The sequence below is a fragment of the Taeniopygia guttata genome, chromosome 3 (assembly GCF_048771995.1).
Source record: "Taeniopygia guttata chromosome 3, bTaeGut7.mat, whole genome shotgun sequence".
NCBI classification, from domain to species: domain Eukaryota; kingdom Metazoa; phylum Chordata; class Aves; order Passeriformes; family Estrildidae; genus Taeniopygia; species Taeniopygia guttata.
In genome coordinates this window covers 71,157,803-71,180,720 of record NC_133027.1, presented here as the reverse complement: position 1 = coordinate 71,180,720, position 22,918 = coordinate 71,157,803, and the positions used below count along the sequence as shown (strand labels likewise).

The 22,918-nt window shown below is 38.3% G+C and overlaps 1 protein-coding gene across 1 annotated transcript in view; it reads left to right on the top strand.

Moving 5' to 3' along the window:
- Positions 1-754: 754 nt before the first annotated feature.
- The window catches only part of SLC35F3 (solute carrier family 35 member F3), a 162,065-nt gene continuing 139,901 nt past the window's right edge, over positions 755-22,918 (top strand). Inside the window, exons 1-2 of the mRNA XM_030268270.4 lie at positions 755-1,114; positions 1,399-1,628. Coding sequence (XP_030124130.3) covers positions 1,062-1,114; positions 1,399-1,628 — 283 coding nt within the window. The 5' untranslated portion in view covers positions 755-1,061. The remainder of the gene's footprint in view (positions 1,115-1,398; positions 1,629-22,918) is intronic.

The window sequence follows — 22,918 nt, the reverse complement described above, 5'->3', positions numbered from 1 at the left end:
CTTCAGTGACAGTGAAAGGTTGCATTTCACTGATCCAGCTCACTTCCACATTTGATATCTCAGTGGTTTAATGTTCCAAGTAAACTGAGCTAGTGAAGGGTGAAAGGTAACAACCTTTTCTCCTTGGACTTAATTTTTACCCCCTTACAAATATATATGGATACATATATACAAAACACTCTTTGACTTCAACTGTCTATATTTCTTGGTGACCAAGTTTTGCCCAAGAATCTATTACCAGATTTCAATCTTATTTGTCTGTGAATTGAATTCTTTGTATAAGGTAATATCCGTGCTCACATGTTCATTTAAGGTTAAGTGCATGTTTGCCACTTAAACTTGATGGTGTATTAAAAAAAAATTTAAAAACAAAAAACAAAAAAAGAAAGAAAGAAAAAAAAAAATAAAGGTGAGTTGGTAGAAGGCTGTGGCTCCGGCGCTGGTTCGGCGGCCGTACGGGGGTAGCCAGGTGTGTCCCCTCATCAGATGGGTCACTTCAGAGCCGGCCCCGCTCGGGCTGTCCGGTCCCCCCGCGCCAGTCCGAGCTTGTGGCCACCGAACAGAGGCGGGAACGGCTCGCTGCTGGGCCGGGCGGGCGCACCCAGGGGTGAGGCCGAGGCCGCCCCGGGAGGGTGAGGCGAGGCCGCCCCGGGAGGGTGAGCGTGAGGGTGAGGCCGCCCCGCCCGAGGGCCGCTTGTGGCGGCGGCGGGCCCGGGGGCTCCCCCTGCCGGCGGCCGGCGGGAACGCGCGGGGTGGGGGGCGCGGAGCGCGCCCTGCCCTGCCCGGCCCCCGCCGCCGGCGCTCCGCGCTCCGCAGGCAGCAGCAGCTCGCAGGCGGCAGCGCTGGCCCGGCCGTCTCCGTTCCTCCATCCCTGCCTGCCTCTCTCCCTGACTGCCTCTCCCGCCAGGGCCAGCGCCAGCCCGGGGACCCTCTGCCACGGGGGCGCCGCCTTCCCCCGCTCGCTTCTTTCCTTCCTTTCCGCCTCTTACCCGGCCGGTGACAGCCGCCGGCTCGCCCCGCCGGGAAGCCTGGGCGCCCCCCAGCCATCGCTGCTGCTCCCCATGGGGATCCGGGAGTTCCCCAACGGCTCCGCGCGGGGCAAAGCCGCCACGCTGTGAGTACCGCGGGGCCGGGCGGGCGGGCCGGGGGGACAGGGACACCCCACACCGCCCCACCTCACCTCAGCTCATCTCACCCTGGCCGGCGGCGCCGCCCGCTCCCGGGGGTCACTCAGGTGGAGGGCGGCGAGGAAAGTTGTGGGCGCCGCGGGCCCGGGCCGGCTCCCCTACCGGCGTGGGTCCCCCGCCCGCTGTCAACTTCGCCCGGGGCCGGCGGAGGGCGGAGGGCGGCGGCGCTGGCGGCGCGGCTCCGGGCTGACGCCCCTCTCCCGACCCGCAGCGGCATGCGGCGCTCCCCCGATGTCAGCCCCCGGCGGCTGTCCGACATCAGCCCGCAGCTGCGGCAGCTCAAGTACCTGGTGGTGGACGAGGCCATTAAAGAGGACCTGAAGTGGTCCCGCTCCGTGGAAGACCTCACCAGCGCGTCCGTGGGACTCACCTCCATCGAGGAGCGCATCCTCCGCATCACCGGCTACTACGGCTACCAGCCCTGGGCTGCCAGCTACAAACGTGAGTCCCCGGCACGGGCGGGCGTGGGGGGTTGCCAGGACGGGGGCTTGCGGGCGCAGCCTGGAACCGGCAGAGGGATGTGGGTTCGAGGGGCCGATCGCTTTACCGCTGGAACGAACCTCGCTCCGTGGAAGGAAGTGCTCTCACTCTCGGCGAAGAATTCTATGCCCGTGTTGCCTTAGTCCTTTGGCAGTGGCTGGTTCACGAGAGCGCGGTGCTAAGAATGATGACAGCTAAATTCAGCTAAGAAAATAGGTCAAATATTTGTCTTCATGTTGCAGGCACACTTAGCGACGGTGATTACCGTGGGTTGACAGCTGTGTAAAAGCCCCTGCACGCTCATGCACATACCATGGCCACAAGTAACACGTTATCAGTGTACGTTTCTGTTGTTTTAGGAGACAATTTCTGTCAAATTTTCGCAGCATTTGAGCTGAATGATCTGTCTTTTCCTGTGTCGAGTGGAACTGTTTCTTCCGTGTGCATACACTTGAGAAAGAAACTTCAAATGATAACGATATGAAGAGAAGTGTAGCTGTATTCCTTCACAGACATGATTTACAAAAGAAGCATTACCTCGAGTTGTTTTAATATATCAACTAGTACTTTTTGTATGTAATGCCCTATTTCTTGTCCATCTTTCATCATTTTTATGTCAATTGCATGCATTAAAAAGTTCTAGAATAGTTTACCAATTGATTGAAGTTATAACATTATTTTGGTTGTCTTAAGGTCGTTTGAAATATCACAGGAGGTTTTGTTGATAAAAGGATTCTTCTGTAACAGAAATCATTGCTTTGCTGGAAACACTGGCTCTGATAAAGTGGTTGTTTTCATATTGTCCTTCCCTAAATATTAAGTGCAAATGTTCTGAAGTATTTACTACTGGATTATCTTTTTGGCAGTGTGCTTAATAATGGATGAATGATACAAGAATGCATGGCACACAGTGCTACTTCAGTTTTTCTCTGAGGGAAAGCTGCTTCTGATTGCCTGAAAAATAGGACTTTACTAATAAATATTCTAATAATTTCCTGTGAGAGCCTTTTTTTATTTTTTTTCCTTTGATTGCAATTAAGACAGAAATATTAGATATTTGCTACTTTATGCACAAGGAGCAAGGTGTTTCTATAAGAGCAATTCCAGTGCCTGGATTTGGGCTGTTCTTAGGAGTAAAGCTTATTCAGGCAGTTTTAGGGATCAGATCATCTGTGAATGCCAGACTGAGTTGGATGTTAATGGTTCTTTCTGACAGAGTGACTAATAGTCTAGCTGAAGTCACACTGAGCTGCTATGGCTGAACCTTCTGAAATAATAAAGGTCATGCTGGCTCCTCAATTATAACCTATTTGTTGAAATTTATAACTCTGTCTGAAAAAGTTAATAGCAAGCCTTAGCCTGCTATTCTAGTTACATTTTCTTTCCTAATTCGATCTGAATAACAAAATTACATACTTGAGTTGTAATGGTGGGGAATAAATATACAGTGTCTGAGTTTCATAAATGTATGTCTAAAAATAAAAAATAATTGGTTATGTGAATTTGTTGCAAATTTAAATTCTGAGTTACTAGGAACACAGAAGTACACATAGAAGAAAATATGTATCTCTACAGCATGGTTTAAGGAGAGCCATGTTGATCTACATCAGCTGAATAGCTGACTGAATAGAGTATATAATCTAAAGTGGGAAGACAACCTTGTCCCAGCCTCTTTGAAACATCTTCAAATACTTCTTCAAGTTGGGCTGATGCCTAATTTTGGGATACGGACTTTCCTTGTGACTTTGCAGTTAGAAAACTACAAGGTTTCTATTTATTTATAAATAGAATTTTATTTGGCTCAAGTACTGCAAACAAATAATTTTCATTAAGCTCGAATTGCAACCTGGGTACTTCTTGCCATCTTATTTTGCATCCTTGTAGACAACTGGATGCACTATGATTATAGTTATGGACTGCATTAATAATGGACCTGCTTTGCAGAAAATAAGTCCATAATATGGTCTGATCTAGATTTATTTAGTCTATCTCTCTTGGTGACATTCTTTTTATTGTAACTAAATTGCCTGTAGGGCCAGAGCTACCTCTTTTGCACTACAGTGTATTCCTTTCGTACTTTATTTAGACTGTTTATATATATATGTATGGCTGGATATATAAAATTGTTTGAGAGATTCAGAAAGCTTTTGCTTATTTATAGGGAAACTACCACTGATAATCTGAGATGGTGTTACCATGACCCCAACACTTACTTGGAGAATCATTTGAAACATATGGGGATGCCTCAAGGTTATGTAGTAGCTCCAGTATTTAATATTCTTATAAAATCATCAGAAAGACAGGAGGAAGAAGTGAAAATGTGCTTAAGACACAAACTGGTCTGGGTTGGACAGAATGAGAAAGGACTTGTAGCATTACCCTAGGGAGACCTGTCCCAACCGGGTGACTCGCTGAAATGTCAGCACATGTCATTCAGTTATCACAAACAGAAGCCTCACATTTCCTGAAAATGCTAAAATTACCTGCCAACTTTCACATTACATTGACTGGTAATTTTGGGACTGTACACAGCTCAGGGAAGACCTCTGCTGTTTGACTGCACTTGCAAACCAGAGTTTAGGAGCCAGAATATTGTAATGTAATTCCTGTGTCTTAGAATGCCTTCAGCAAATTCAATGGAATGCTGTAATTATGGTTATCTGCTCTCAAAAAACTATTACTAGATGCTCTGAAATAAGCAAGGAGAAAGAGTACAGGCAATCTGTAAAGACCCTCAAGAGTTTTTGCTGTTTACCTTAAAGAGGTTGAAACAAAGGAATTGGAAAGTACTGGCACATGTTGCTTCGGCAGGTAAAGAGTTTTTCTTCTTACTGTGGTCATAAGAAAAAAGGTAGACAGGAAAAGAAGCTGAAAAGCCATCAATTAAAGCCCAAGATAAAAAGAAATGATAGTGAAGAAAATATGTAATTTATTCTTGGATTTCAAGGAATTGTAATAGCAGTGATAAGATCTAGAATTGTGATAAAATGGGAAATGTGTTGGAGATAATACTAAACTTCATTATCCAGAATTTGAATTAGGCTGTGAGGAGACTTTTCTTGAGGGTTTATTGGGCTTCCCTCTGTAGCATCTGCCAACCTTTAGAAAAAGAGTAGGAGTGTTCCATGATCTAATCTGATAGTTCTTGTTTTTCTGAATTCTTTGATTTCCAGGATTACTAATTATGTGGTTAACTGCTCTCCAGTCCAAATCAAATATTCATATGTGTCCCATGGGGAATATTTTGCAGAATGTGATTTGATTTTTCAAATATAAAGGCAGAGGGGAAGAAACAGATAAGACGCAGTCAGATTGCAGAATCATACCCTTATGCTGCTACAGATGTATCAGCTCAATATTTGTGAAATTCTCATTATCAGTAACAGGTATGTTGACTTTCATTTTTTCCTTTTAGTTAGAACGTAGCGATCAAAGGCTTTAACAAAAAAGCCCCCAGAACAATGCCATGAGATTTGCAGATCCCATTGACAGTCTTCTTGTTTATAGGTGAAGCTGTTGTTAGAGCTGTATTAGCACTGCTGTTCTCTCCTATGAAGGTTATGTGAATTCTCATGATTTCTGCCTCTGAAAGCCTGGGACTTCAGTTGAAGAGCAGAGGCAAGTCTGGAGGTGAACAGCCATATTTTAAGTTTCCATTTCACAGCATTGTCAGTTGGAATTAGTTTTCTAAATATTTTTTTTTTTTTAAGTATAGTTCCCTAGGAGCTTTTCTGTACTTGAGAAATACAGGTGTCACAAAACTCTTGGACTGTCCTCCTGGTCAGTATGGAAGACTAATCTATTTTAATGATTGTATAAATTAGCAAGGTGCTTGTTTCCACAGGAAATTATCACCTTTGCCAAACATTCATTTTTCTCTAACTAGGTCTATTTTCTGGTGATTCAATATCACAGTGTGTCATTATGTGATTAGTATTTTAAATACATTCATGTGGGCTTGAGCCAGCTATCCCTATATTGCAGTCTTCTTCCTACAGATCACCTGCTTCTACTCCTTGTTTAAGATTAGGTGTTTCTTTTAAAGCAGGGACTTTCGTGTATCTTTAGTATGTGTTGATAAATACAGACTTGTTATGGAAAAATCAAGATTGTATGGGCTTTGGCCTTCCTCTTCTATTCACTTAACATTCTTTGTGTGCTTACAGACGTTTCCATACCTGCAGAAAGAAGAGAATGGTATGTAGTTTGAACTCCTCTTAATTCTGTTTATTAGGAATTGACTGCTGTCTGTGGATCACGGCTTGTGAATGTACATTTCTCTGAGACTTCCACCTTATGAATAATTCCAGGTTGTCCCAGTGATAACTTTTAAGAGACGTGATGTTCAGGTGAAAGGGAAAGATTGTGTGCACTAAATGAAGTTCTCTGACTTTGCTTCTTCCTGGTACTTTAAATATTAATTTTCATATTTTTAATGTTTCTTCATAGTTATTTCAGCAACAAAATAAACCATATAATTTTGATGCACAAAACTTCAATATAATACTCATCCAGTGCGTGGCACATTAGGTCTTGACCTGAATGTGGAATTTAAATGCTGTCACCAATAACATACTGGAACACATTGGCTGAATAGCCTGAAGATTGCTCAGAAAGCATAGTTGTCTGAGTATGCCAATCACAGAATTATACCATAGAATGATTTGGGTAAGAAGGGGCCTTAAAAGTCATCTAGTTTCAATCCTCCCTGCCACAGCCAGGGACACATCTACTCGACCAGCTGGCTCAAATCCTAGTCCAGGTTTGCCTTGAACACTTCCAGAGATGGGGTGCTCCTCACTCCTCTGGGCAGACTGTTCCCACTTATAGATTTTGACAGCTTTTCAAGGTAAGAGTTCAGTGTTGGTTTTAGCTAATTAAATGTATGAGCACTTGTAAATATTAGAGTATCAGTTATACAGCTAGAGACCAGTGTTACCAACTGATCCCCAGTGTTCCTCCTTGTGATTTTCTTTTCATGCTCCACTGAATGCTGAAATTTCACAGTTACTAAAAGCAAATCCAGTGAGGATATGAATCAAGAGAAATTTGTGCAAATACCATTTTCATGTATTTGCATCTCAGGGAGAATTTAACTTACTTTTTGAGGTGATGTACTACAGAAGTTCAAAGACGTAAGTTGGAGACTATAATTTTCTCTGGGGAAAGTCATTTTCAGGCCAACTGTAAGTAATTAATTTAAACTGATTGCTTGCTTCCAATGCACAAATACTGAATGTAATAAGTTTATAACTAATGCAAGACTTGGTGGTATCATTCATGTTGCTGTTTCTGAGGTCAAATGATTATGTGAGAATCTTGCTTTTCAGGTGAAAACATGAAGTAACGACCAGGTGCAAGTAACCTCTTGCTTGATGCAGCTATCCAAGTTTCTCTTCACAGGGTCAATCTATAGGTCAACAGCCCTTCTACAACACCCAGTCTCTAGGTCAGCACTGAAGCTTAGAAGATGAATAAAAATATGTGCTTTATATATATGTGTGTATGTATATATATATTTATTTTTTCATATAGGCTTATGGTGTCTGAGCCCTGATTTATTTTTTAGTCAATGCTCTTCTACTCTTCATTGTCAGTACTAACATGAGTAATTTTTATGTTACCAAGAAAACCAAAGAAAACATGGGAACACCTACAGGCGAAAGAAAGAAATGGTGATGAATTGCATCGCAGATTTAAAAGTTCTGTAGTGTCATTGTTTCAAATGTCAGTTGCAGCTCTCTGCCTTGCTAAACTACGTGGTGATACATGAACCAGGGATATTCCTGACTTATGTCCACATGACAGCTCACACAAAAATTTCTTTAATTCCTCATTATGTAGTAGCCACTATGACTGAGAAGAGCTGTCCTCAGAAATAGTCTCTTTAAGTATTTTGGAAACATAATCACAAGTCTGTATCCCAAATACTACAGGACGTATTTCTCTTTCGAAAGAGAACCTGTTGGTTCTCCTGGGTTTTAGCTCTCTGCGTGGTCTTGCAACTGAGAATGAGCACAATTTGGCCACCTGAGGCAGGCCAGAGCAGTACAGCTGCTGAATACTGAGCAGCTGCAAAGATACCAGGTGAACATTTTTAAAAAAAGCCTTTCAGAATATTCTTTTTCAAGACAGTTCCAATAGAGAAGAAACATGTGGATTCTTACGCTTTTGAAAATTGGTAAAACTTTTTTGGCTAGTACTTAGTAGAAAACTGGTTTCTGCTAAAATATAGAGCTTAATTAATCACAAACTTTAAGTCTTAAATTTCTTACTGGCAAGCCAAGCAAATTCTCATTTAAACTGTCTTGCTAAACATTTTTGATGGTTTAATAAATATTTAGTAAATGATAAATGTTTAGTGAATATTTAGTAACTTGTTTACTTAACAGTTTTAATTCTGTAGTGTTAAGTAACCACCACTTTTAACTAGGCAGATGAATAAATATTTTGTGTTTTGTGTCTGGTTTTCATAGGGAAAAAACTCAAAATTGCTGCCTGCAAAATGGGCCATCTTTTTTTTGTATGTTTGCTGTTTAAACAAATTAATTCATTGCTTTCAGTTTTTTTTTCAGTGCAGCTTTAATTACATGTCATCTTCAGCCATTTATGCAAAACAGTTCATGGGACAGCAATTAAGAGTCTGTTGATTTCTAGCATTCATTTTATACCCTAATGAATGTTTTCACTGAATGCTGCTGTGTTAGAAAATACCACTGAGGTTTTCACCATGAAAACCTACTGCTAAACTTAGCTGTACATCTTTGCAATGTCAGGGCCCATGTTAAAAATTTTGAAGAGTGTTACCTGGCATTTGAGAATCCTTCCACTGGAAAACTGCATTTATTTATTCTTTTTTTTTTTTTTTTTTAAAGAAATGTGAACATGTTCACTAATCAATAGTAATGGATTGTTGCTAAAAACACATACTACTCTGAATTGATATGGAATAATGAGGGAACAAGTTAATTTTGAAAAAATAATTTGGAAACTATCAAGAATTATGGATAAATACTTATTTTTGGAACTATTTTCATTGCAGACCTTTCCTCGAGTTAAATTTCTATAATAGTTCTGGAGTACACTGTGTGATGGATCTTTGCGACTTTAAATAATTATTATTTTTAATACAAACAATTAATTTAATGAGATAATAGTATTGAAATCAGACTACAAAGCCTATATTGTTAACATTCTACTATGATAACAGACACTGTTGTGTTACTGAAACACAAAGCCACAAAAGGACAACAACCTGCAATGCTCATTAGTTAAATAGCTAATTTTACTAGATTTTAGCTCACGTCAGGGCTTTCTTCAAGGTGAATTTTTGTGCCATAATGTCTCTTCCGTATAGTGAGGTGTTTGTGTTTCATATTCCTTGTGTAAATTGCTGATAATTTCTGCCATTTACTTGAGATAAAATAAGCATCAAGAGAAAGAGAGAGATGGCAACAGGTATAGTTGAATCAGGAGATCCTTAAGGTTCCTTCCAACCTACATTGTTCTATGATTCTACAGAAAAGTTATTTAAAGGCCACTTTGGCCCTTTGGCAAGCGCCATCCTTTGGAACGCGAAGGTGTAGTTCTGTCCCTCTTGCTGTTTTGGAAACTGAAGCCATAGACTTTCCACTGTTGCTTATGAATGATGACTATTCTGAGAACAGTAATAAAATGAGCACTTATGTTTGTAGAAATTTATGTGCAGATCATGGTTCCTACCTAGGCAATAACTTGGCTTCATGTGGTACATCTTGTTGTAGAAACCACTTCCCTTGGTATTTGTGATTCCCTGTTTGTCTTCACTAGGCACATGTACTTTCATTCTTCAGTGTACCTTGGAAGAAAAAAAGATTCTGTGATTGTGCGGAAGACCATAGAGAAATATTTCCTTTATGAACCACTACTTGAAGTAGTCCTTAGACAGAAGGGATGCAGCAGAGATATCCCAGATTTCATTTTCTTCAGAATTTGAGAAGCTTGTTCTCTACTCAGTCATCTCCCCTTATAAAGAGATGCAGCTGAATGGTTGCAGACACCTCTGTTCTTCTCTGGAACTTGAGGGCCTAATGAGGTTCATTTTATTTACTAAATGTGCCTTATTTTGTTTCCTGTCATTTTGTTTCCATGAGTGTGTCTGGCCAATATAGGAGTTCGGTTGTTTTTTGAGAAAAGCTTTTCCAACAGTGTTGGAATTTAGGTAGCCTCACATTTAGGAAAATAACAGTGACATCCCATAGCCGATAGAATATACTAACACAGCAAGCCAATTATCTGAGGCAAGAAAATTTGAATATTTGAGCCTTTCCAGGATAAGGGAATGTAGCTGGATTCTGGTGAAATAGTAAGGCCTTAATCTTGCAATTAAAGTTTCTTTTTGCTTTACTATAACAGCCCTCTGTCAAATAATTAATGAAAAGTGCCTTATATGTCTAAAGGAAGCAATTAGATTTAAATTTCTGAACACTGGTGTAGAGTCCTATTGATCCCATTGCAATATAAATATTGTGGCAGAGCTAATCCAATAGTGAAAACCCAAAGGGTTTTTTTCCCTTGACTCCTAAATCAGAAATCCCACAAATTTGGTGTTTTTCCTCGCTATCTCTTCACACCCACTAATGTACAAAAATAGCGTGGAAACTGACCTGCTTGTCCATTCTCCAAGTTGAGGAGGCCAAGTCATTCAACCTTTAAGCTCACTGTTGTGCTGTTTGTAGCCCTGTGGCCGCCTGGGGGCTCTGCCTCATCCAGGATATTTTGCTTTGGCTTTGTCAGATCTGTGCAGTTGAGTGAACAGAGCACAGGTTTGTGCTCAGGTGGGAGGTGAAGCAAGGACCTGCACCTTCAGAGTTGATGAGCTTGTGTGAGGGTGGTGTTGGTGTATTCATGATCCTGTCCTGAAAGCCTGGAGTTGTCTTTCCATTTTCAAACAGTTACTCTTTCCAGGCAATCTGGTTCCTTGGATGTTCAGTAGAGATTTTCTGCTTGCAAAATTTTGCCCTAGTTGAAATATGCAGTGCCAGTATTAATATCAACAGTGCAGTGTTTGCACCGTGAAACAGGAAATACAACTTTATGGTTTTATGATTCTGTTGTCTCTCCTGCTCCCTTTATGCAATGTTTTTTGGAAACTTAAAGACTGATTTAGTTAACATGCCGCCATTTATTTTGAACAAGCAAAGATGGTAATCATGTTTACTTTTTAAGCTTAGATGCTAGCTACTGCTTATGGTTTTGGTTAGCACTTTCCATGGAACAGAAATTACTGACAGAAACCATTCTTCCTTGTACTTCTGCTGAAATGATATTTTGCTGTATAGCATTTAGTGTTCTAGTGGCCTGGTAACTTCTCAGTTGTGGGTCCTTCTTCGCTTCATATTTATAATGAAAAGAAATATGTTTAGGTTTGATTATCAGAGGCTAGTTAAAGAGGAGAAATTACAAAATAATGTAAAGGTAGTCAAGAAACAAACTCCTTGAAGTCACTGGAGCCATGGAAAATGTCTTTAATTAAATCAAGAGATTTTATTACTTTCAAGTAGAGCAAGAGGAGTAGAAATGCTATTTATTTTTAACAGATTTGACTTCCTGACAGATCTACATCATGTGTTGTGACTAGAGGCCTCTGTTTTTCAGGAGTTATAGTTCAGATTTCTTACATACATTGCAAGTGTGTTCCATCAGCCTGAATTTGGGAGTTCGAGTTTCATGCAAGCCAAAGATTGTGACTAGACAAGGTGAATTATTTCCAATATATGGGAAGTAAAGTCCTCTTTATCAGTCCAGGAAATTACATGAGTCAGAATGAAAACTATGTTAACATGAAGGAATAGTGGTACTGTGTGCATGGCTTCAGAGATTTCAGGATATATGACTCCTGCCTGGTTTCTCCAGCTTATCTTGAGAGAATATATGAAGAATGCACAAAGGCATCTTAAATTACCGCCTTCCCTTGGTTGTTGACTTGTAAAACTTAGGAAGATCCTCTTAGAGGGTGCAGCATGGAATTGGATCTCTGGTTCCGTTCATAAAATTACTTCACAGTCTTTGGGAAGTATTATTTGATAAACAACTTATTTAATAAACAACTTCTGTATTTGATTTTCTTGTTTCAAAGAAAACTTACTTTCAAACTTTACAGCTTAGTAATGTGTAGTTTAATATCTGGAGGAAATTCCTTGTCTTTTGCAAATAGTGATTTTAAGAGGTAGAGTGCTGTATATGTGTTCTGACTTCACCCAGGGTGAGAAGTGGTTTTCTGTTTTATAATATTTCTCCAAATGGACAAAAAAAATGAGAGTAAATCATAGAAGCAAGAATGAGTAATATCTTTGTAGATAAATGAATGGGCAAGAAACACGTCTTGTACTGGGAACAATGCTTTGTGCCTTCCATGGCTGCTGTGTATGTAGTAAAAACTCCATCTCACTAAAAATCATTCTGGCAAACAGTATTAGGCATTCTGTATTTATTTCTACAAAATGAAAATATTTTTGCATTGCATTTTTATAGGAATCTTTGTGATTAATATTGCTTTAAAATGATACTCATATACCAGGCAATGTTTTATCTCTGCATGTCAAATTCTTTTGCACCCTACAATAACATTTCTCTAAAGGCACAATATCTCATGTCTATATAATGAAAATACACTGGAAGGGGTACTGAAAGTAGAATCTTAAGAGTATAAGCCTAAAGTCTCTTATGACTCTCTAGGTAGTTTTTGTTTTGTGATAAGTTTACTGAACAAGGGAAACAGGGAAATGCATCTCCAGTACAGCACTTTTTAATGTGTTATTTAGTTCTGCACTGGTAATAATGAGAGAATTAAGAAAGCTTTTGGGATGAATCTCTGACTCCAACCAAGCCCATGGTACTTTTCTCAGTAACTTCAGTCGAGCCAGGTTTCAGCTACAAGGCTTAAGTCTTCAAGTTTGCCTTTTAAGCAGGGCTTCCTGCTCTGTGTGCTGAACATTTGTTCCTAAGGCAACTGCATCCATTTACACCTACCCATACATGGTCTTTATTATATGTTCCTAAGCACTACTGGGGAGCTCAATTTAAATTATAGAATAATTATTTCTTTTAATAGATGTGCAATTTTAAATGTCTTTAAACTCGGTGTTTAGTTAGTACTTAATAGCTTGTCCCAACATCAGTAGAAAGCATCTACAGGAATTGAGAAGAAGCCACTCTTTCTTCCCATTGCCTAGAAAACTGACTACCAGAGCCCAGATGCTGAAAGGAAAATGAATATATATACAATTGTATACAGCTTTAGGTTAGGAGTAAAGGATTGAGACTTCCAACAGGGTATGCTATAGAAGCACCAGCATAGGTGAACAGCTCTGTTATCACAAGAAAATTTTGTATTGCCCTAAGCTCAACCTTACATTTTTACTAAATAATAAAACATAATTAATGTCTTTCCACTTCAGATGTAGACAAACAATTTGTCTGTACTAAAGTGGGTGTCACTGAATGAGTCTGAGGCAGAAGCCTTTTAAAACACTAAAAGAACGGAATTCTAGTTCATCATTTGTATAAGCAACAGTTTGGAAGCCAGTTAGTTTTTGACAGCCCTGGCTCAGTCAGGTGAGGAATAAGAACAGATACACCCAGAACTCCTTGCAAATGTAAACAAAGGACAGTGTATGTTGGGATGGAATTACAATGTTTTTGGAGAAATTTGAAATGTTAGAGATAACAGAACGTTGTACCTCCATCTTAAGTTTTTGGTTTTGTTACTGTTTTTGTTAAATTATCCCACCACAAAGCCATACATGCTATGGGAAGCATGTGGCTTGGAGAAACTCTCTAGTAAAGTTTAAAATCTATCTAACGAAGCAGTTTGAGTTAGTTCATTAACCTCTTATGTCTTTATTTTCAAAGGCCAGAATTGTTCCATCTTCATGTTGGTAAAACTGATAGAAGCTAAGAGGAATTTTGCATAACTGAAACCAGTAACTAATGGCATGAAAGAATACTGCAGTCCTGAAGGGAATTGAGAGTTCTCGTCTGATCATGTAATAGGTTTGTGAAAGCTGTGCAGTTTGGCAAGCTTGGATACTCTTAAATCTCCAGAGAGTCCCAGAGCATGCTCACCAAAGTATTTTTACAGACAAAATATACTGTATCACAAGGCTAGAGTTTATGTTTCTATTAGAACTTGTTCTGCACTTTTCAAATGGAAGTGCGGAGTGACTGGATCTGGTCCCATCTACCAACAGAGAGCATTTGTGTTGCAACTATCTATTGATGTAAACATGTATACAAAATTCCCTTCTAGCCAAGAGCATTCCCCTAGTGAAGGTCTAGTGAATTTTTGTTTCCTTCACTTTTTTCCCATGCAATTAGACACTTGTTATTTTTGATCCTCCAATTATATGTAACAAAATGATCCTTCTTATTTATGCTAGGTAAGAACAGCATGGGAGTTGAGGCAATGAAACTGCCTTTCTCTCTGAAGCAGTTCAAAGCAGGAAGAGATAAAACAATTTATAATGTTGAGTTAATTAGGATCTTGAACCTCTTTTTTGGAGGGAGGTTTGTAGAACCTGTGCAAACTTGCATACCCAGTTGTAGGAATTGTACCAGAGAAATAAGAGATCAAGAGGCATAAAATACCCTGGATATTAACTGCTCTGGCTGAATTACTTGCATTGTAGAATAATTGGGCAGTACAACAAAATCAGCACCTTGTAGAAAGGCTTCTTCTACTTGAGATATATAGCTCTTAGTTCAAGGTTAAAATAGTTGCACCGTAATCTGCTTTGTGTAACAGCAACTGATTTTACTAAAAGATAAGTGGTTATATAGATCTGAGCTCAGTGTTGAAACTGATGAATTTCACTGATGGATTTCAATAACTAACCTTGCAAGTCTAATCTTTCTTGGGTTTTTTGTTACTGGTGATTTATTTCCCAACAGGCTGAATTATTGTTGTCTCATAAAGATGATTTCATTAAATTTTTTTTAGTGTTAAAATTAGAGCAATTCTCAACCATTACTAATATAAATAATATAGCTCAAATAATTTTGCATTTGTAAGCTTTTGGAACTAAATAATGAATGAAATTTAAACATTATAGTAGTTAATATAAGGTAACATTTCAGGCAGGCATGTCAGCATTGAAGAAGCATTTGGACAAAGCCAATAATAATATGCATCAACTTTTGGTCAGCCCTGAAGCTGGCAGTTGGATGAGATGATCATGATAGGTCCTGTCCAGCTGAATTTGTTCAATTTTTTCCTACTATTAATCTCTCATAATTTTTTAATGCTAATGTTGCACCATTAAAATATTAAGGACCTTATCCAGTAACCAAAATAATAGCTGAAAATACCCATGGGTGTAATTACAGAATCATGCATCTGCTTTGCAATTGAAAATAGATCTTTAGTGGTTTTATTCAGTTAAATAATAAGGAAGCTGTTTCTCGTTGGAGTTATGAGTTGTGAGGAAATGTTACTGCAACTATTTGATGCTTAAGTTTCAAGCTTGCAAAATTACAAATTATTAACATAAGCTGTGTAGAAGCTGTGTGGCTAAAATTATTTGTTTGTCTATATTAGCTTTGAGAATGCTAATTATTTATATTACCCTAGGCAGTTGGTTTTAGCCAACAATGAATGTAAAATTGTTTTGAAAATACTAATTGAATATTTTCACATCATAAAATACCATTTTTTTTTTCTATGCTATGTATAGCTATCCAGAAGATTGCACCTTTGCTTTCATATATAAATTCTAAGTCAATTTGTGTGTGAATAGAACAAATTTTTTTTTGGTGCAAACATAAATAATTCCATGCACTGTCAAAATGCTTGAGTTCTCTTAGTCATTTTGTCCTTTTCAACATAATCACTGATTTTTGCTTTAATTTTTTTCAACAGTCTGATCTTGTCATTTTTTCAGAATGTAATATAATCCAAAGTAATTTGTATGTGCTGAGCAATTTAGCTTGACATGAAGGTCTGTCTATATGGAAGCATCCTTGTGACAGGGTTTCTTTGTGGTCATTTAAGACAAAACCTGTATAAATTAGTGTTTTGATGGATGTTTGACTTATTTCAGAAAAATATATTTCTTCAGGCAATAAATTTGAGAGAGCAATTAGACATTGTTGCAACATGTTGAGAACTTAAGTCCTTGATACCTTGTTTGCAAGAAGCACCATTTCCATAAGCATAAAATCCTCTTCAAACCAAATACATCATTCATTTTCTTTAAATTGTTTCTCTGTTGACATTAATGAAATAAAGGACTAATTAAGCAGTACAGGCTTATAGAATACAGCTTAAAATAAGCTTGGAAAAGACAAATAAAGGCAATTACCAGTTGTAGGGTTTGGGGGAAACAACATTAAATTTTCAGATTTCTCTGTGAAATGAAACTACGATTCAAATGCCTGTCATCCCAAATGCAACATGTGACAAGAAACTAGCCACCTTTTTTCTGGTGGTTTTGTATTGTTTGTTTGGTTGCTTTTTTTGTTTGTTATCTTTTGAGCTTTTTTGTTTGTTTGGGGTTTTCCTATGTGTTCAGATTTAACTCTGGGTCAGGTGTTTGGAAAGAGATTTTGTTATGCACAAGTAGTAGTAGTCTACAGACTTGTAGACTGTACAAGATTTATAGTCTCTTATGTAGAGCACAACTCTTCTTGTTCTATATAAACATCACTTAAGGGACAGCCATCTTTAAGTAGCCACTATTAACCACACTTTATTTGCAAGTGATTAGCTGCAATTTGAACAAAGAGAGTGCGGGGAGAGGAAGAGAAATTAATATCACCTGCGGGAGGTGTCTTGTGGGAAGCTGTACTGTTGCTTTCTGTTCTCCACCCAGGTCTCTTACTCAGGGCCCTCATCTTCTTCCTTTCTGCACTCTCTACCCCATTTACTACTTAAATTGTCTTTTATCTTAACTACTGATGATTTTTTTATCCCCTGCTATTTAGGTTTTTTGTCTGTCACAGTGAGATCTCTTTCATTTTCTAACAGCCAGCTGCACTTCCAGCTGGAGTACTGGTCATGTATAGGTAAACACCAGACCTAGAAAAAAAGGAAATTCAGAAACCTAACAATATTCTGGACACTGATGTGCTAAAAAAAAAACTCTCCGCTAATATATTCTGAATTTTCTATGGGAAACCCAAAGAGATAAGGTGTCCAGTGCTAGAAAGACAACTCTCAAAGCAGTTGGGGAAAAATGGCAAAGGGGGAGGCTGGTAGATAATGAATTATACCAGTTAGTTTTAACATTTAAAATGAGTGAACTTAGGTTTCTAAACAGAGATGGTGTTTCAAGTTACTTTATGATAGGATCTGTACAACTCCTGGGCACCAGTACAAATATTATGAATGCAAAGGTATATTTCCCAGTCTATTTGTGTGTAGCTAGTCATCTCTAAGAATGAAATGTTAATAAATTGTATTGAAGCTCTCTGCCTCCTTTAAACCAGCGTTTTCTGAAGAGCTGGACAATCCTTCCTTCACAGCTCCTGCAGGCAAAATGAGAAATGTCAGTTCAGCAAATGTCGCATAACTCACCTGAGTTCTGGTTTTGATAATCATGATGTGCTGGACTATCCATATTCATGTATATGGCAGTTAACAAAAATGATTTTGGCAGTAACAGAGCAGCAGGGATAAAATATGGAAATCTGAGGAAAACACTCTGAATCAATTCACTAAGTAAAAGATTAAAAGCAAAGTAAAACACAAAGTGGAAGAGATTTTTATGGAAGTGTAAGAGTACGTGGGTGAGATGCCATATGGAGCATTGGGTTGCGGGCAGCCGAATTTGCATCTGATGTGAGCTCTCTGAGAACTTGTAAGGAAATAAATAGGATAAGAAAAACATTGAAGAATAGCAAAGGCATAGGAGAGGTCATGAAAGTTTCAAACAGGTCTGAAGAGCTAGAACTGGGAAGAAAACTAGGCTTCTCTTCTGTTGAAAATCTCAGAAGTGTCAAGGTTTCTGGAATCTTTATAGATTTGTTATACTTTTATTTAAATAAATTATGAGCTCAAACATTAACACATTAACTGATGCATCCCAAACAAGTTTTGTTAAAAGGTGAGTACTAGCAGGGCTATGTAGCAATCATACTCCTTTGTTTTCTATGTAGGCAAAAAGAAAAAAGCAACTTTATCTGAAATTACCAAATGAAAAAACTCACAGTTTAGTGTCAGTCCAAAATTACCTTTGCATATAGCTGTATAAATACTTGAAGAGAATGTTAAGAAAATTCCTTCAGTTTAAACATTTCCTTCTCTCTTTACTATATGCTAAACATCCATAATAAACAAAAATAGTGGTCAAGTCTTGGTTATGTTTTTCTCACCTAGTGTTGTTTCCCGATTTAGAAATTTGTTGGCCAGCAAACTCAGCTGTTTCTGATAAGGGACAGAGAAGAGACATATCTTCCATGGAAAGTAAGTGTTGGGGGCAGTGAGGTAGGTGCAATTGGGTGATGTTAGAACAAGTAGCAGAATCTACCTGTTATTGTTTAGACTTGTATCAGTCCAGGATAACAGGGATACAGGGAATGGAGTAACATATTGAAGTGGTCTGCAATCTAAAAGTGTTTTGTACTGGGAACTTGTCTAAGAAAGGTACTCTTCCTTCCCAGATAAATTGTTCTTGGCAAAGTAATGCTGGAATTGACAGTTCTCTCTCCCTCCTTTGCTTGTGGCTGAGTCTATCCATATGCAATATTTCAGATATCTAAATGAAGATTTTAATCCTGATGTTACAGTGCTCTGTGCTTTCCATTGGTTTAAATATAAATATGATTCTCACACATGCAAACCAAATGCATGTATGTGCAGTGTTAGCACCCAGTGCTGTTGGGCTTTTAGTGTTACCTTGGTGAAATGCTTCCCTGAACAGAAACAGCTAAGTTTTATCAGAACAAGTGCCACGAGAGAACATTATGTAGTGATCCCCACTGACATGTTTGAATGGTTTCTTTATGTTGACTAATTGTTCTTGCAATTCATTTCCCCCACTCCGTTTCTAATAATTTAATCTGTTCACTTGAATAAAGCCCATTAGTTTTGCACTGAATTTATTGTCTCTATCCCAGCTATGGATTTGTTCATCTAAGTCTTTTTGCAAAAGTCTTAATTTAGCCTTTTCTACAGTTGCAGCAATGAATATTGTAGTTTGACAACCAGTTATTTCAACCTGCATAGAGCACTCCTTGAGTGGTGTTCATGGAGAAATGGAAAAATTAGTAAGGGAGTTTGGAAAAAAGTCTATGTACTATGTTTTTTTTCCTGGCTAGGAAAAACAAGGCAAACCTCTTTAGGGAAAAACAGAAGGAAGGCATTAGGAAAGAAATTTGTGCCATTTTCCTATGACTAAGCTGTTCTGCTAAGAAGTCTGTAAGCACCCACAGTGTACTAAGAACCCTGTTTTGGGTGCTCAGTGGAATTGAGAGGCAAAAATCCTTTTTTTTTTTTTTTAACTTAGAAATCGGAATGAGCACTGACAATTTATTTCAGAATATTGGAAGTTTCTGTGTTGTCCGTGTTACATAATGTTGAGCAGGTGATGGATAAAAGTATAATTTGAAATAATATGACAATACAGTTATAATGAGAAAGTTTGACATTTTTAAATGGCTTCTTATTCAGTAAGGTTTTGAGGATCCATAGACAGGGTACTGCAACCAGAAAACACCACAATTACATTGCCAAGCCCCAAATCAGATTTGTTTATTTGGGGCTGGTACATTCCTTTTAATTTAGACTTTCTAACACCTAGATATAGCCCATTAGCTCTTACAACACTTCTCTTCAGTAACTCCTGTTACTTGAAGCTAGAAATAGAGGAATTGCCATGGTTGCTCTGAGTTAAGGTCTATCTAACTGTTATTTAGCTTTCAAGAGAAAGCAAGGTTAGGCAGGTCTGAGAAGGTATTGTGAGAGAACCTGTCCAGAAAGTTGCTGTTAGTTTTTGTTGTGTGGTTTTGTTTTTTTCCCCTGATCCCATTGAGTTAGCTGGTAAAAATAGGAATTCACATATTTAAATTCAGGTTTTGAATGTTTTGGCAGGTGGTGTCTTACAGGTTCAGATAGCATCTTAAAATAATCTAACAGCTTTCCTATGTATATTTAAACTGAAAAATAGAATATGTTGTGCCAATTATGATACATAGTATGGAATAATTATCTTTGGCCATGCAAATAGCAGTGGATTTATTGATTTGATTGTCACTGATTTACTGCATAATTCTCAAATACCTGACAAGGTGGAACAGGATTGAAAGATAACAGCAAGCTGATAATGAAATCATGCTTTGCTAAGCAGTATAAAAAGCCTAGCTACCAAAGTAACAGTGAAAAAAATATCAGAACATGATGTCATCCCCCCTTATGCCATGTGTCTTAGGAAATAAACTTGTCTGAAATGGGAACACAAGCATGTAAACCAGATAAAGGAGTATAACCTAAAATATTTCTGTGTCTTAAAAGTACAAAAAGTAGCTGCACTGATGCCTATAAATTCCACACAGTTTTGGTAAAGAAGAGGAAGATGATAAAAGTAAATTTTAATTTTCAAAATTATCTTCAGAAGATAGACTTACTTTCTTCTTGGTCTATTTCTCAAATTAAATTATGTGTATTTTTCTCTGAAACCAGGAGGCCTTTACAAAAGTGTAAGTACAGTTCAATTACAGGGGCATTCATCCTCATTAAGTAAAAAGCAAGCTGTTCACATACTTAAACTACTGAAAAATGAAAAAGATATTTAAATGTAAAGTGTAAATAAAAATTCCCTTATTTTGTTTCATAATATCACTCTTGTGAAAGTTCGTCTTTGAGTTCAGATTTTCAGTTATTATTATGTTTTCCAATGTATTTAGCATGTTATACCTAAACCCTGCCTCTCATGCTAGGTTTTTTCACATACTGAAACCACGTCTTGAAAGTTTCTCCTACATGGTATCCAAAAAGACCTGTAACTTGCTAACAGGTATTAGTTTTGAATATTGCTCCCAGCTTGTCCAGGCATGAGGTATATTTTGTGATTTTTGTTACCCTGTTTCCTCCCCAGACCCATTCTGTTTGTCCCCTTGTTATACCCTCATTTAATCCTGTTTGTTTTGTAGTACTGGGAGGAAAATGCTCTGTGTAATAATTCTCCTACTGATACTGATGGTCCCAATTTAGCTGGATTCTGAATGTTACCATAATATAAATATTAATAAGTTATGCCCTCTGATTATAATGCCAAGGGTTAGTGAGTTTCTTGTTTAACATAGGGAGGCTGCAGCCCTGCAAACCTGTCAAATGACATACATTGTGGCATGGCTGGGAAGGAGGGATTGTGTGTGGTTTATTATTTAATGGGAACTAGCTCATGGAATCAGACAAAGCATTTGGGTTCTCCCAGTTTTGCTGGAAAAAAGACATCTGTATTAGTTGCATAAATGTTTTTCTTTTCTTTAATAGAAAAAGGTAATTGAGAGAACTTTCCTGTTTATAACATCTATAAATATGAGATGGGGTGTTTGGATTTGCTGTAGAAGTTTGTTAGAAAATGACTCGAAGAGGAATGCTATTCTCTTTTCACATATGTCCTGCAGGTTAGTTTGGGACCTTTACATGTCTTCTTGGGTGACCTGTAATAATCACAATGGGAGGTGAGTGACCTCAGACTGAGGGCAGCCTGGATCTTTCAGGTGCATGCTGCTCCACAATTTGGATCTTTTACAGATTTTTAAAATCTTATTTTTCACCAATTCCAAGGTGACTAATGCATGTGGAAAGATTACATCATGTTAATTTCCAATAAGTATTTGACAAGTTATGCTCTTTCCCAGGGTGGCAGTGTGAAAGTGCAGAAACATAAATGAAACCTTGTGCAGAACAGGCTGAGATAGGAAGTGTCTAGAGATGGAAGAGACAATAGTCTTATTTTGTTATAAGCAAACTGAAGTAATCTCTGAATGTAAGTTCAGGAGGAACAGAATGACATTCAGCACTATTCTTGGCAGTGACTTTTCTTAACACCTGGTGAGTTGACCTGTCAACAGATATGTGCAGGAAACGGTGACAACCCAGCGAGGGAAGTGAACAGCTTGAGTGATGGCCTCTTCCTCTCTGGTAACTGTGGCTGATAGCTCCCTCCTGGATGGTTTTTCCCATTATTTAATTATTTTATGCATTGCACAGGAAAGGGAGCATACTGCACCAGGAATATCCTCTGAGAAAATTTTTGGGTTTCATGTTGATGCGTCTGCAATGTGATGGCATCTGCAAGGAAGGCGTTCTCTCTTGTTCTGTCAGGCTTAACTCTCCTCTCTATGATACAGTTGAAAAAGATATTTTTCACTGCATGGTGGTCTTTCTGGGGAGCGATATATCTGGTGACGCAGTTTATAAAGTGATGAAATTATGCTTCAGTTGAGAAGTATTTTGATGTAGCAACAAAGGATAGGAGAGTCCAATGGTCTGGACAAAGTGAGCAGACTTGTTTGATTAGTAGCATACAAGAATGAGATTTTCAAAAGCCTGAATGCTGAAGGCTAGCATTTTTTTTGGAGGCTGTGTACTGTGCATCTCACTTGCACCTTTGGAAGTTTACTGAATTGCCTCACATTCTTAAATGAAATTAAACCACTCCTCAACTCCAGCAAAGTGGGCTTTTGCTTCAATCTTAGATTTGTTAGTGATGAACGTAGTAAACTGCAGTATATTTTCTTTCCTTTATATAAATAAATAAATATATAATATTATTTAAAGGGCTATGAAAAAGTCTCATAAGTAAAGTCTAATTTTGAAAATTTAGGGGACTTTATGCATAAATAAATACATTATAATCTATTCAGGTAATTCCAAGTGAGTTTCTGAAAGTGATCAGTGTAACAGCTTTGTTTGTTGCTGAAGTATTAAGAAATGTCAAAAGTGAAAGAGGTAGCAGACCCTGGTTGTTTAACCAGGACTGCATTTTTTTAATGGCTGGGCGCACTTTTGGTATTTGTAAGCTATTCTGGAGGGGTGGAAAGAATTTTCTTTTGATTGAATAAATCAAATGAGTAAGCTTGGAAGCTGAAGATCATATTACAATAAGAAGATTATTTTCTGCTCTGTGAATGGAGATGCAGTACGTGATTTTGCTTTTGTTGTTTTTTTTGTTTTGCTTTTAAAGGACATACTAGCTCTCTAGATTCCTCTCAAGCCTCCTTTTCCTCAATCTAAAGAATCCCAGTTCCCTCATCCTCTTCTTTTTAGG